General features: G+C 42.8%; 1 protein-coding gene across 4 annotated transcripts in view; it reads left to right on the forward strand.

Annotated features, from left to right (window-relative positions):
- Positions 1–4164: 4164 nt before the first annotated feature.
- Positions 4165–13967, forward strand: part of LOC137620664 (copine-8-like) — a 118423-nt gene continuing 108620 nt past the window's right edge. For 3 of the 4 annotated variants that reach the window (XM_068351002.1, XM_068351005.1, XM_068351006.1), the window contains exon 1: positions 6631–6767. In XM_068351002.1, coding sequence (XP_068207103.1) covers positions 6757–6767 — 11 coding nt within the window. In that variant the 5' untranslated portion in view covers positions 6631–6756. Of the gene's footprint in view, positions 4278–6630; positions 6768–13967 lie in introns of those variants that run through there. The other variant, XM_068351004.1, reaches the window with a different exon arrangement.

Genomic DNA, 13967 nt, shown 5'->3' on the forward strand with positions numbered 1-13967 from the left:
ATTCCAAAAAATTTTACTGCTTTGGAATCCAAGCTAGCGCCTATTATGTGGTGTGTACCAAACTGCAAAGAGAGTTACCGAAATGGACGGAAAGTATGTGTTTTCCTTTCCAAATACTGATGAAGAAAAAAACCAAGTGATTGCACGTTATCAGGAAACCCGAATATGTTCCTTACTAAAATAGTAGGGCAAGTACTATACCTATTATTGTAATAATTATAATTGCATTACATTGTTCATGTGCTATTGGCCACAGCATATCGGCCTCTTGTATAAGGATTTAATTTAAAGATTACAAAACTTTACAAAATTACTTGGGTATTCATACTTTTTTTCCCTTGTCACTTACTACTTCCTTATCTCTTTGATTTCTTCTCTTTCAATTCTTGCTTCCCCCCCCCTCTCTCTCTCTCTCTCTCTCTCTCTCTCTCTCTCTCTCTCTCTCTCTCTCTCTCTCTCTCTCTCTCTCTCTCTCATTCTTATGAAAATGTGTTATGCACTTTAATATTACATTTAAACACTTTTCAGGTGACACTGCTACATTTCAAATCTAGTGATATTGAATCTGACACATCCTTCTTCGATAAGACAATTGGGAAGAACCTCTCAGCTAAGAGCATTGCAAACATTAATAGTAAAAGAGTAAAGATAAATGCGTCAAATACTCCAAGTAAAGAAAATGTAGGCTACAGCAAGATCATGCGATTGTGGGTGATTGTGCAAAAGATAATATTAAATGATTTTAAATTGCCGGAATTTTTTATTTATGTTAATATTTTACTTTTTTTTTTATTAGATTGTTAGAATTATTTTATTTTTTCGGTATACAAGCGTAGTTTGGAATCAGTGGGTCTTGTAGACGGCCTTGGTTGAATCAAGGAGGAAAATGCATCGTAGGTAATACCATATCGGCATATCCCAACTTATGGAAGACGCTCACACACACACTATATATATATATATATATATATATATATATATATCAGAACTTGTGTGTAGGTAAGTATATACTAGTGTAAGCGACCCGTAAAATCGGCTAAATATAGATATGAAGGTTACATTTGCAACTCTTTCTCACAAGGTTTTGACTACTCCCTTTCTCCTACCCGAGGGAAGGGGAGAGCTGAACCTGACCGAAAGAAATACAGTATATATATTCAGACCCTTGCTCTTTATTATGGACCCTTTTATTCTTGAAGGGACTGATACCAGGAGAGTTCAGTTGTTTAAAGGTTGCTCATGAATGGCAGAGGCAAGGGACAGTGACAATGCCCTAGCAAGCAGGACAATGCCCTAGATACTGACCATATCTATCATAAGATCAGCGCCCAAGCCCACTCTCCATCCAAGGTAGGACCATGGAGGGCCAGGCAATGGCTGCTGATGACTCAACAGATAGACCTATAGGCTCCCCCAAACCCCCCTAACCTTAGCTCACAAGGATGGTAAGGTTGCAGACGCTAAAGGCACTAACGAGTCTGAGCGGGACTCAACCCCCGTCTGGCAAACACCAGGCAGAGACGTTACCAATCAGGCCACAACGACCCTTTATTGATATAAAGCCTAAGAGGGGATGTTGTTAGCTTTATACCATTTTCTCAACCTAAAATCTTCTGGCACATAAAACCTACATCCGAGCGAGCTATCGGGCAGTAATCGGAGATCAAACGCAATCCCAGAAATTTACAGCCTGAGCACTAAACCAGTCTGCCAGCATCCAGTATCCCAAACCCCACTCTTGAGGGTAGTAAAGAAGTGTTTCAGTGGATTCTATCACTTCTGAGCAGGATTTTAAGTCAAGCCTAAGAAGCGAAAGTCTCTTACATATCCGATTAAGCTGCAGTAACACTTATGATATATATATATATATATATATATATATATATATATATATATATATATATATATATATATATATACATACAAACGTTTATGTATCTATGTTTTTTCTAACTACAATTCCTTAGAACTTTAGGCGTAATTCTTAATTGCAAATTTATTTTTGAGAAAAACATTCAGTATGATCTTTATTCAATTACACAAAAATGGCTTATTGGAAAGACTTTAGAGATTTTTATAATCAGTCTATTCTGAAGTGTTTTAGTTCTTTCATTCTACCTAGTTTCGAGTATTGCTCTCCTGTCTGGTCTTCAGCTGCTGACTCTCATCTTAATTTGTTGGGCAAAAACTTGCAATTCAATAAGTTTCTTATTCCTGATCTGAATATTATAATCTGGCATTGTCGTTTAGTTAGTTCTTTATGCATAAGATTTTTCCTAATCATATACATTCATAGTAACAGGTTAGATTGTAGTTCATATTTCTTTTAACTTAGTACTAGGTATGCAGTTAATTCTAATAGTTTTGCCATCATCATAAGGCTCAATGGTACACAATATTCTAGAAATCTTATTCCAGGTGTGACCAAATTGTGCATTTTCATATATATTTTATTTCATCATTTCCTTTCCTCGCTGGAATATTTTTCCTGTTGGAGCCTTTGGGCTTGTAGCATCCTGATTTTGTAAATAGGGTTGTAGCTTAACTAATTTATTTATATATATATATATATATATATATATATATATATATATATATATATATATATATATATATATATATATATATATATATATATACCAAAAAAAAGGGATCAAAAGGACGGAAATAAGGTGATTTTTTTTTTCAAACATGATCATATATCCAGTCTTTGCATATTAAAACCTCATGGATAAATAAAAATATAATCTAATTTTGTTACTGTCCGTATCAAGGTCAGACCTTGGTTCGCATGATATTTTATTTCGATTGTCGATTACTTTTCTTTGAGTGTAAAAGAAGAGAAGAAGAAGAAGAAGAAGAAGAATTTGCTGGCAATAAAGGCAATAAAACGTATTTCCGTTTGTTGTAGTTTGACTATGAACATTTTACCCATTTCTAAACAAGGTTGCGCTGTCCAGTGTTGCAAGTATGAATACGAGTATCCTTTAGATACGTTTTGATGTTGCTGGTACGTTTCTGCGAAACGGGACAAAAGGATAAGAAATTGAATGAAGAGGGGAAAAATGGATACATTTTACTATTTCTTTTAGAAGTATTGGATACGTTTTAGTCATTATTTATTTTTTTTTATTTTACAAAAAGTGAAGATTAATCAAAACTCATAAATACTACATCGCTCCCAATCATATGGTAGAGTAACTGTTTTTTAAGTGTTTTTTCCTTGGGGGGGGGGGGGCAGGAGTGAACACGTCCCGGGCTTATTTTCAGCTCATTCATGAATCACAATACGATGTGTGCAAAATGGATGGGGGTCACTTACTCTTCATGAAGAATCATTGGCTACTTCCAACAACCCCGCTGAGTTTTAGACGTGTTCAGTTCAAAAACTTAAAGTAGCGATGGAACACTTTTGTTCCCAAATCTGTCAAAATGTACGCTATGTCTTTTAGTTCTGCCTTATTCTTCTGCTGTGGAGAGAATATTTTCTCCGCTCAAAGTAATAAAGAGACAAGAAATCAGTAAATGGACTGTTATTAACCAAAGGCAACGGAGGAGCAGTTCATTGCTATCAATGGGAGCCTAGTCATTTGATGATAAACTCTGCCCAAAATGTATTCAAGAAAGGATAAACAGTGAAGCATAATAATGTAGCTGTAGCCTATAGGCAAACGAGGGAAGTTTGTATTTTTATACAGGTTTTTATATTATCGTATTGTGCAGTGTTAGTGTATCAATACAAATTTAATATAATTTTGTTCATACAAACCATTAATGAATATAATATTTTTTGAAGATCTAAACATTAATATAAGTTTCACCCCAAATTTATAGTGTACGTCATTTTACAATCACCATCACCAGGCAGCAGATAGCAACTTGGCTGTCAGCTGTAAAAAGTCTAGCAACAGGGTAAAAATGAAAGAATTTTAATCAATTAAAAATAATTTTCTTAACCACATCCTCATTAACTATAACGCGTTTCGTAAGAGAATATATTGGAAACGTTTTGGATACTATTTCATATTATTTGGATACGTTTTGTATATTCTGGATACATTTTTGGATACATAATATATTTTCCCCACTCTCAACACTGACGGCAGGGCCAGGCGCTGTTTCAGTGACAGACTGCAGTCTCAGTCTCACTCTCAGTGACTGACTCAGACACTCAGTCTCTCACTGTCTTGGATACGTACAACAACTACTGCGATAACGTCTAGGTGGCGGACGACGTGTTTAGCAAAGATTGCTCTCTGAATTTGTTGAGATATTAAGTATGATTTCCATAGTTCTGTTTTTATATTAGTTTAATATCGACTCGCCTCGTGATATTCCGTTGGTGCAATTTTGTGTAATGTAGTACATGTGAAACTGGAAAACATGAAAAGTGTTGTCATGCCACTTTCTCCTTGAGGTGTAGCATCTTCTCATGCCGTGAAGGGCAAGGTCATGAAGTAAATGGGAGGGGCAGGGTAAACGTTACACCACCTTTACTTGTATTATTTAATTCTGCGGGGTTTATGTATGATTACTGCTAATTCAGAATACGGCAGTGGAAGGGGGCTCGCTGGGATGGGGGGCGTTACCCCTCGTTAGGTAAATAGGTAAGGACACAGCTTGTAGTTTAGGTTAATGGGAACGTCTAGGTTATGTGATGTCTATTTTTAATCCATACTGGAGCATCTGGACGCCGATACACAAAGGCTCCAATTCTACTACCCAGAAGCTAGGTTATAAACAAAATAACACAAATTAAGGCTCGATTAATTGACTTCAAATGTTAATGTGGGCCCACCAAGCCGCACAACTTTTACTCCATTGAAAGTGGTACACATTAACCTAAACTATATAAGGGCTTACTAGGTAGGCTAATTTGAGTTGGCAAAGCTACCCTTCAACTGTAATATAGGCTAGCTTTACTTGGCATGAATGAAACTGTTCCAGAATAAGCTTAGCTTGGCATGACCAGGTTAAACTCTGCATCTAACAAGGATAAAGTTTGTTAATCTTAGATTACTATTTTGGTAGAAAATGAAACCAGTGGTCGTGAAGTGCCATTTAATGTGTGTTGTACATTGCTGTAGTGTCCTAACCTAACCCTGGTTTAAAGGTCACTCATGACTGTAAAAGGTAAGAGGTAGGACTAAATCTTAGAGACTGACCATTTATATATATATATATATATATATATATATATATATATATATACACACACACACACATACGTATGTTCAGTGCTTAACCCCCCAGCAGTGGCTGCTGATGACTCAGCTGATAGACATATAGGCTCCCCAAGCCCCTGCTGTAATTTCAAAACATCTGTAATTTAAAAAATATGGATTTCCCCCAATTATTTGAATCGTAATACTGCGCAGTACTTCAAATTACCAATAGATACACCAGCAACATTTCATATTTTCTTCATTATGATTATTGTGCTACAGTAAATATTTACCATGTCGTAAACTATGTGCCATTCGGAGATACTTTGATGTTAAGTAGCAACGCATCATCCAACTGTAGTTCAGGTTTGGTAACTAGCGGCTAGTGAGGCGTCAGGGCCAAAGGATAAGTAAGGACAGGCTCTTAGTCGGAGTTAGAATGTTTTTATTTTTTTTTTTCATTGACTGCATTGGTATGGAATTAACCCAGTTCAAGAATACGGTGTCCTATTTAGTGTAATCTCTTCTCGGGCATAGGGTACTGTGAGTTAGAAACCTCCAGTGTTGTCCCTAGTGAATGTGGAAATGACTGTTGTCCTGTTTCATTTTCACTGTTTTGCCCCCTCCGTAAAGCAACAATAGTGGGGCCTAGGTTAGGGAATGTGAGGCAGGGTTAGTTCTGCATATTTTTCCTAGAGATAGTTCTGGTGATTAGTTATGTTTATGTAGCAATGTGATTTCTTATTATTACTACTACTACAAGCTAAACTTAGTTGGAAAAGCAAGATGGCTTTAAGCCCAATGGTTCCAACAGGGAAAAATAGCCCAGCGAGGAAAGGAAACAAGTAAATAAACTGCAAGAGAAGTAATGAACAATTAGAGTAGAATATTTTAAGAACAGTAACAACATTAAATTAGATCTTTCATACATAAACTATAAAAAGTTAAAAAAAAACAAGAGGAAGAGAAATAAGATAGAATAGTGTGCCCTTACGTACCCAGAAGCCTATACAGTATTATAGATAATTTTCCGGATGCCTACCTTATGGATAGTGATTTTTGGCTACTTTTTTGGGGGAGATAAACCGTTTTTATTGTCTCGATACCCATTAGGTAGTGAGTGTAGGATACCATCTTTTATGGAAAGGAAAAAATGCCAGTTCTTGATGTATTGTAATATCAAGATCAAATGTGAACCAGTACCTCTTGAAATATGCAGATTTTGAGGATATTACCAGGAAATGTTAATTTTTTTGTCATAATGTAATTACGATTTTATGGTGCAGAAGGTAATTACATGATTAGTCATTTTCCTTTTAGTTATAAATATTTTCAATCTATGTCAACATCATTTCTGTATCAGTTTACTATCCAATAAGTGGCTTGAATCTAATCGTTATCTGTGATGAGATTGTTTACCAGCTGATATGGTTACTTATGTAGTAACATCTGATTAGAGGTTTTATGAACTGTGCTTCCCTCAGACATTACTGTAGTATCATTCAAGTTTTTAGATTGGTGAAGATTTTAATTTTATTAGCTGAAATTTTTGTGATACTTTAGTGTTTTGATTGATTTTTATTTGGAAGTCATGTTTTCAAGGTTGGTTATTACAGTACTTTGTTATTCTATGGTAACTGCATCTTGTGAAACTGCTTGATGAATAGTTTTATATTGTATTTCATGGTGTCTTTCTCACCTCTATTTTATGAAGGTAGGACCAGTGAGTGAGTGCTAATGAAGCTGTAGGTAAACATAGAGGCTCCCCCAAACCCCCCATCCCTAACTTACAAAAGTGGCGAGTTTATAAGCACTACTAGAAACTACCTGTATCGAGTTTGAACATGCCTGGAACTCCCATCTAATAGGTTGCAAGGCAGTAATGTTTCCAGTAGGCTACCGCAGCTTGTGTGGAATATAAATGTCTTTCTGATTATTATATGTCCTTCTTTGTTCAATACTGCACAGGGATAAGATAGAGAATGATCGAGCCCAAAAGAGGGCTTAAAGAGAATGAGGTAAAACGGAAGCTCTCAGTTTTCAGTCTCTGCTCCTTCTCCCTCCTCAGTGTTCTTCGTGTCCTTTCTTCCATTCCCTCCCACTGCTTGAATTCTCTTTCTTAATTCATGCCCCATGAGGTTCAAGCTCCTTGCAATGAGAAATTGATTGCTTTATGAAATTATTGTAGGTGGTTCAGTTTATTTAGTACAAGTCTTTATTACCTAATGCAACCACTTGCCTTTCTTTTAGTGAAGTTGTGTTGATAACGGGGTCTATACTTGCTCTTCCCTGGGTTCTGTCTGCAGCTTCAACCTCCCCTCATTAGAAAACTAATGGCATTCCAAAGGTAATCACTGAAATTGTCAAAAGCTGTGGCCATGGCAGCAGAGGTGAAAGCATTGGAGAAGAATGCACTCAAAGTCATTAGAAACAAACTTCCAATGTTATACAGTCTACTCCTGGGGGAAGAAATCAACTGGAGTGTGGAGACCAGTCATTGACCTTTTGCTAAACAAGTTTGTTCATCAAACTCTGTTTTGGGTAGAGATACAAAGTATAGTGTTATCTATTATCAAAGAGGAAGCCTTCATGTTTTCAGTAGATCTGAGTGACATGAATTTCAAAATATTCATTAATCAGTCCACCTGAAAGTGCCTCCATTTAGTCTTCGAGGTAATGTATACCAGTTCAATGGTCAGTGCTTTGGACTGTCCACCGCTCCCCAAGTGTTCATGTGATATTCAGACTGGTCTTGGCTTGGGTCCACATGAACAGGATACATCTATTTTAAGTATCTCAGTGACTGGCTTGTCCTGGCTTCTCCCAAGAGGCAGTTGCTACAGGATCGAGATTGATCACTCTCCTTTTGTCGTGATCTGTAGATTCTGGTAAATTGGGGAAGGTAGTCTCTTGCCCAGGCAAAAGATGAAGTATCTATTTGCTGACAGACAGCAGCAGCGAGAGTCTTCCCACAAGATGATCACATTAGTAGACTGAGAGATGTACCGCAATGGTCCTGGCTTGGCTGTTGCAGTGTCTTCCAGAACATCTTTCCTCTTTAGAGAAACTCGTTCCATCTGAGGCTTCCACCAGCGATTGCATTCAGTGGTGCCTGAAGCTCCACATGTTGGCAGCCATTGATCTCCCATCCCATCTAGTTTCAGTGGAGCATTAAGTACAGGATGACCTTTCCTGTTATCTGAATGATGAAGTGTACTCAGAACTCTAATGCAGTAATTAATAACAAGTACAGCATTTATGAATGAATCATAAACGGTATCTAATGGAGAATACCACGCTGTCACAAGGTGAGGAGATCAAGGTTAGGAGCAAATGGCTCTGTGTGCTTTGTGTCATGAGGATTTAATAGATTGAATGAAAGTTTGGTTAGTAGGATATTTCTTTAAGGACAAAATGAAAGAATGGAATGAAACTAAATGGGAGATGGAAGACAGCAAGGATATGAGGTCCTCATACAGACCTTACCTTGATAAAAAAGATGTAGTCGCCTCTTATTAAGAGGCCCTCCGGCTCCATCACGTCTTGTTCGGTTAAAGGTTGAAGAGTGAAGAACGACCACCCCACTCTTTCGACCATCTACCCTGGATTGTTCAGATGGGGAGAAAGTCCTTGTAGGATGTCCATCTGGTCATTGGCCTTGTATCTCCTTGGTAATAGGCCTACTCTTGATTTCTTCCAGGCTTGCTTTGTGTGATGCTGAATGGTCCCGTTATTTTACGAAAGTTTCGTAGAATGATGATCTCAAGGGGAGTGTTCTGATACAGGATAGGTGGTGAGGCTCTAGGTAAGGTCTCCAATGCATGTTACTTTCCAACAGGTCCTTGGTAGGAGTCTCTTATATGGCAAAAGTGGTGCAGTAACTTTCATGAGTGACACAGTTTTGACAGAAAACTGAGCAAGAGCTAGAGCTGAAAGGACTGGAGACAATTTTCATAAGTGGAGTCTTTCCCCCTTTGCTGAGTGTCCTTGTGGACATATCATCCAGAAAATGGACCACATACTTTGTGGTTTTGAACAGGGGCAATCTGTACAGATGTGGACTGCTGGAAATGTTATCAAGCTGTTATGCAGTGGATACAATGTTGACATGATAAGATATGATGATGATGACAACATAATCTTAAACTGAAGGCTAGAATGACTGGCTTTTTCCCATTCTTTCTTTCCCTTCTCTTAGGAGTGAAGCACTCATGGCCCTTATAAGCTGGACCAAATTTCAGATTCAGATAAACTTCATAACTGAGCAACCTTTTTATACTGACAGTTGCTGTTAAGTAGTATCTCCCCCATCCGTCCAGAAGAGTGGGAAAGTGGGAGGAGGGACAAAACATATTCAAACCAATTTCTCATAATGGCTGTGGATACATTCAGACAATATATTCCATACCATGATATAGGTTCTCCTGTGACTGAGTACCAGTTAATCATGGTATGACCCTAACCTAATGCCTGCATCATCCCTATACACAGGCCATTAGGAGGTTGGTAGGAGATATAACCTTTGTTCCCAGGATCAGGTGCTCTGACAACTCCCAGGAAAGTTGAACCAGACAGATCTTTTGTTTTTAGGGACTACTTTCATCCTAAGGAGGAGTGTTCTATTAATATAGGTTCTCCTGTGACTGAGTACCAGTTAATCATGGTATGACCCTAACCTAATGCCTGCATCATCCCTATACACAGGCCATTAGGAGGTTGGTAGGAGATATAACCTTTGTTCCCAGGATCAGGTGCTCTGACAACTCCCAGGAAAGTTGAACCAGACAGATCTTTTGTTTTTAGGGACTACTTTCATCCTAAGGAGGAGTGTTCTATTAAAGTATGATGGTTTGTATTCATGTGAGAGCAAATAGGAAAATTTTAAGGAATGTAATTGTATTTTTCATGATTATGAAAATCTAATTCCTTTAAGTTATGGCTCCCACAAGTCCCATGCCTAAAAGTCAAAAGTGCTAGTTGTTCCGTAACCAAAATACAAACCACGCTATTTAATATGGGTATTACTTTCGGCGTAGCTGAAATGACGAGCCATTAGAATTTTAACGAGGGTTTACTACCCCTTGCTAGTTAGCGAGGTGGTAGGGAGGGGTTGCTTGCTACCCCTCCCCCCTCACACACCGGTGACTAGCTCACTTTGCTTTTAGCTTGGGTGACGATCAGACGTGTCTGCTCCCACCCTCGCTTACTCTGACAGCCTTTGATCTTTGTTTTTGCTTTTTATTTTGTACAGTGTGTTTGGAAGTTGGCCTCTACCATGCGGAAGTTTCCCGGATTACCTGACCACCCTTGTGGTACTTATATGTCGGCGGTCGACACGGACCCTCACACTTTATGTCCTTTTTGCAGGGGCCAACGGTATGACAGGAATAAAATATGTGGTGAGTGTAGGGAGTGGTCTACCTCCCAGTGGGAGAGGTTTTCCCGGCGCCGGAAGAAGAAGTCCAAACGGGATATTTCTCCTTCAGGGGTTTCCTTGAAGAGAGAAAATCTCAAGGACTCTTCTTCCGTAGCCTGAACCTCCTCTGAAGCTCCCACTCGATTGGTCTCTTCTGAGAGGCCGTCGAGTGGTAGCGTAGGCCGTACTTATGTTGACCAACCTCAGGGTTCGGGAGAGAGAGTTGCCTCCTATAGCGAGGCAGCTCCTCCTCCTTCTCCCCGGGGGAGGATATTTCTGATAATGTTTCTAACAATGATTTGTTGCAGCTTTGGAGTTCCTTGGGGCTTCAGGGTTCGCCCTTCAAGGAAGCCCTGTTTGACATAATCAGGTTGTGGGTTGCTGTCAAACAGTCGCCGACGGTAGCAGAGGTTGATCCTCTGTGTATCGTCGACGTTGTTGTGGCAGGGGCTTCTGACGAGTTAGGTCAAACCCCTGCTATGGTTCCTGATGTAGCTGAAGGCTTAGTTCCCCCCTCTGAATATCCTTCGAGGGAGGAGCTAAGTCCAACGGTCTCTCCTGCAGGTGATTCTCTCCCTCGGGGGAGTTCACTGACAGAAACTCCTCTTCGGAGGACTGACGATGGTCTGCCTGCCGCCCCCAGAGGACGTATCAGACGGAAAGCTCGCCCTCCTCTTCGCCGTAGAGGCCTTCGTTCTCCCCACAAGGGAGTTAGGAGGCGCCTCTTTGGTTCTTCGCCTTCACAGTCCCCCACAGAGGATCCTCCTCGCCGTGCACCGACTGTAACAGCTGCATCCCTGGACCTCTCTGCAGATCGTTCACGATCTCCTTCGCCTGCCAGACCTTCGGACCTGCCGTCTCCGTTCCTGGCCGCTGACGCGCTGTGGGCGCCCACGCTCCCCGTTATCCAACGGGCATCGGTCCCTTCGGGGCAAAAGGGGCTTTTTCACATTGTGAATAAATCCCTTAAGCGCCAGGTATCCCCTGCGTGCCAACGTTCTCCTGCACGCAAGCGCTCGCCTGCTGTTCCTGAGACTTCACATCAGAGACCTCCTGCTCCAGGGACAACGCGCCAGCGATCTCCTGCTGCTGAGACTACGCACCAGTGCTCACCTGCGCGCCAGCGATCTTCTCCTCGCCAGCGCACAACGGCGCGCCTTCATCCTGATGCGCGCCACGCGCGCCCACGATCTCCTGCTCGCCAGCGCTCTTCACCTGCGCGCCCACGATCTCCGGATCTGGGCGCAGGAGGGAAGAATCTTTCTTCTCCTTCCCGTCAGCGTTCTCCTACGCGACGTTGGACCTCGCCTGCTCGTCAGCCCTCGCCTACGCCCCATCGCACGCACTTGTTCCAGTTCCTGCTGTGCGCCTTCTGCGCACCCACGCGCTAGGGGTAATTCCCCTGCGCTCTTCAGGATCCTGTGCGCCCGCGCGCGCAAGCGCTTGCACACTCCTCTGCCTTGGCCAGATCGCGCACCTGCGCGCCATCGTTCACCTGAGCGCCCGCGCGCCAACGTGCCCATTCGCCCACTCATATTAGTTCGCCTGTGCGCAGTCGCTCGCTAGCGCGCCATCGCTTGCCTGCGTGCCATCGCTCTCCTGCACGCCAGCACTCGCCCAAGCGCACGCGAACGTTCCCCCGAGCGCGAACCAGGGAAAATCCTATCGTGCGAGCGCCAGCGCGATTCCCACCAGGATTCACAGCGCGAGCCCCCGCACGAGTCTACTGGTACGAGAGCTTCCAGGTCGTCATCTTCACCCCCCCCCCCCCCCCCCCCCGCAAGCGCAGAGCAGCGCGCCCGCAGGAGGAGGAGAAATCTCCGGATAGGTCCAGGAACCAACCTTCTTTTTCCCTTTCTTTTCAGGCAGGCCCAGTTGTTGTTTCTACTTCGAAGAATCGCCCGATCCCCTTCCCTCCAGAGGGAGTCTCTGACACCGCAGCTGTCAGTAAGCAGCCATGGTTCGGGTCCCTCATCAGAGCTGTCATGCAGGCTGTTAAACCTGCCTTCTTTGAGATGGGCCTCAAATCAATGGCAGCTCCGACCCCACTGAAGAGGGAGAGATGAGTAGAAGTTGTGGTAACTTCTCCCAGGGCCAAGCTGGCTCCTTGGAAATCCTTGAGGAAGGCTCCCTCCCCCCAGACTTTCTCTCCCTCTCCTGTGGACGAGAATTTTCCGTCCTTAGGGGAGTCTACCGAGGTGAGGCGTTCTTCCATCGCACCAATGAGAGAAACCCCACCTCGTGCAGGAGAATCGTCCCGGGTTGGGGCAGAGAAGAGCCCTCAGACGTCGTTGTTGGAGTCCTGTATTCCTCCCAGGAGGGAACCTAAGGACTCTAAAACAGTCCCCAAGTCATCCTCAAGGGTTCGCCCAGAGCCAACGAGACCCGCAGAGAACGTCCACGTGTCCCCCCAAGAAGATCCTTTGGGGACGGGAGACTTTGCTGCCAGTTCTCCAGGAGGGGAGCCACAGGAGTCAGACCATGACTTCTGACAGGTTCTGACCCTGATGAGGCATCTCAACGGGTTCCCGGATCCTGAGATTCCTCCTCGAGAGGGCAAGAAGGACACGGTCCTGGACCAAGTCTTTGGCACTCAGAAGCCCGCTAAGGCCAGTGCGGCTTTGCCCTGGTCCCAAGGGGTGAAGAGTGCCAGGGATAAGGTTGAGGGCCAGCTCTCCTAGCTCGCCGCCTCCAGCTGTTCCACGGCTGGCAACAAGCTCCTCCCTCCTCCTCGTATCCACCAGAGGAGGTACTTTGAGATCATGGAGGAGTCTTGCTTAGCTCTTCCCTTGCACCACTCTCTGGAAGAGCTTGCCAAGAGAGTCCCTCTAGAGAGGCTCTCTAGCCAGCAAGTGTCTTTCTTGGTGACAGAGATCCTAAGTCAGGAGAAGGTTGCGAAGTGTGCCATGCAGGCTACTTTGTGGCTGGACGTTTGGCTGGAGTCTCTTGGCATCCTGTTGCGATCCGAAGGCCTGTCTAAGGAGAGCACCAGGAAGGCCCTGGAGACCTTCCTCCTTTCGGGCACCCGCATCATTGAGTTTCTGGTCCATCAAGTCTCGAACTTGTGGGCCAATTCTATCTTGAAACGACGTGATGCGGTGGCAGAAAGGTTCCACACGAAGGTCCCAGCCGTCGAGGTCAGCAGGCCCAGACATTCTTCCATTTTGGGAAAGAATTTGTTTGAGCCTAAAGATGTGGAACAGGCAGCTGAGAGGTGTAGGAATCCAACCAGGATTCCCTCCTTCATGGGGCCCTTACTTCGAAGCCCTATAAACCTCCACCACCTCAACAACCTCGCCCGTCCAAGACGAAACCGGCAGTGGCAGCAACTGCAACGGTGTTGAAGCTCTTTCCTGTCAAAGACAAGAAAGGCAAAAAATCCTTCA

Source organism: Palaemon carinicauda, chromosome 27, assembly GCF_036898095.1.
Source record: "Palaemon carinicauda isolate YSFRI2023 chromosome 27, ASM3689809v2, whole genome shotgun sequence".
NCBI lineage: Eukaryota > Metazoa > Arthropoda > Malacostraca > Decapoda > Palaemonidae > Palaemon > Palaemon carinicauda.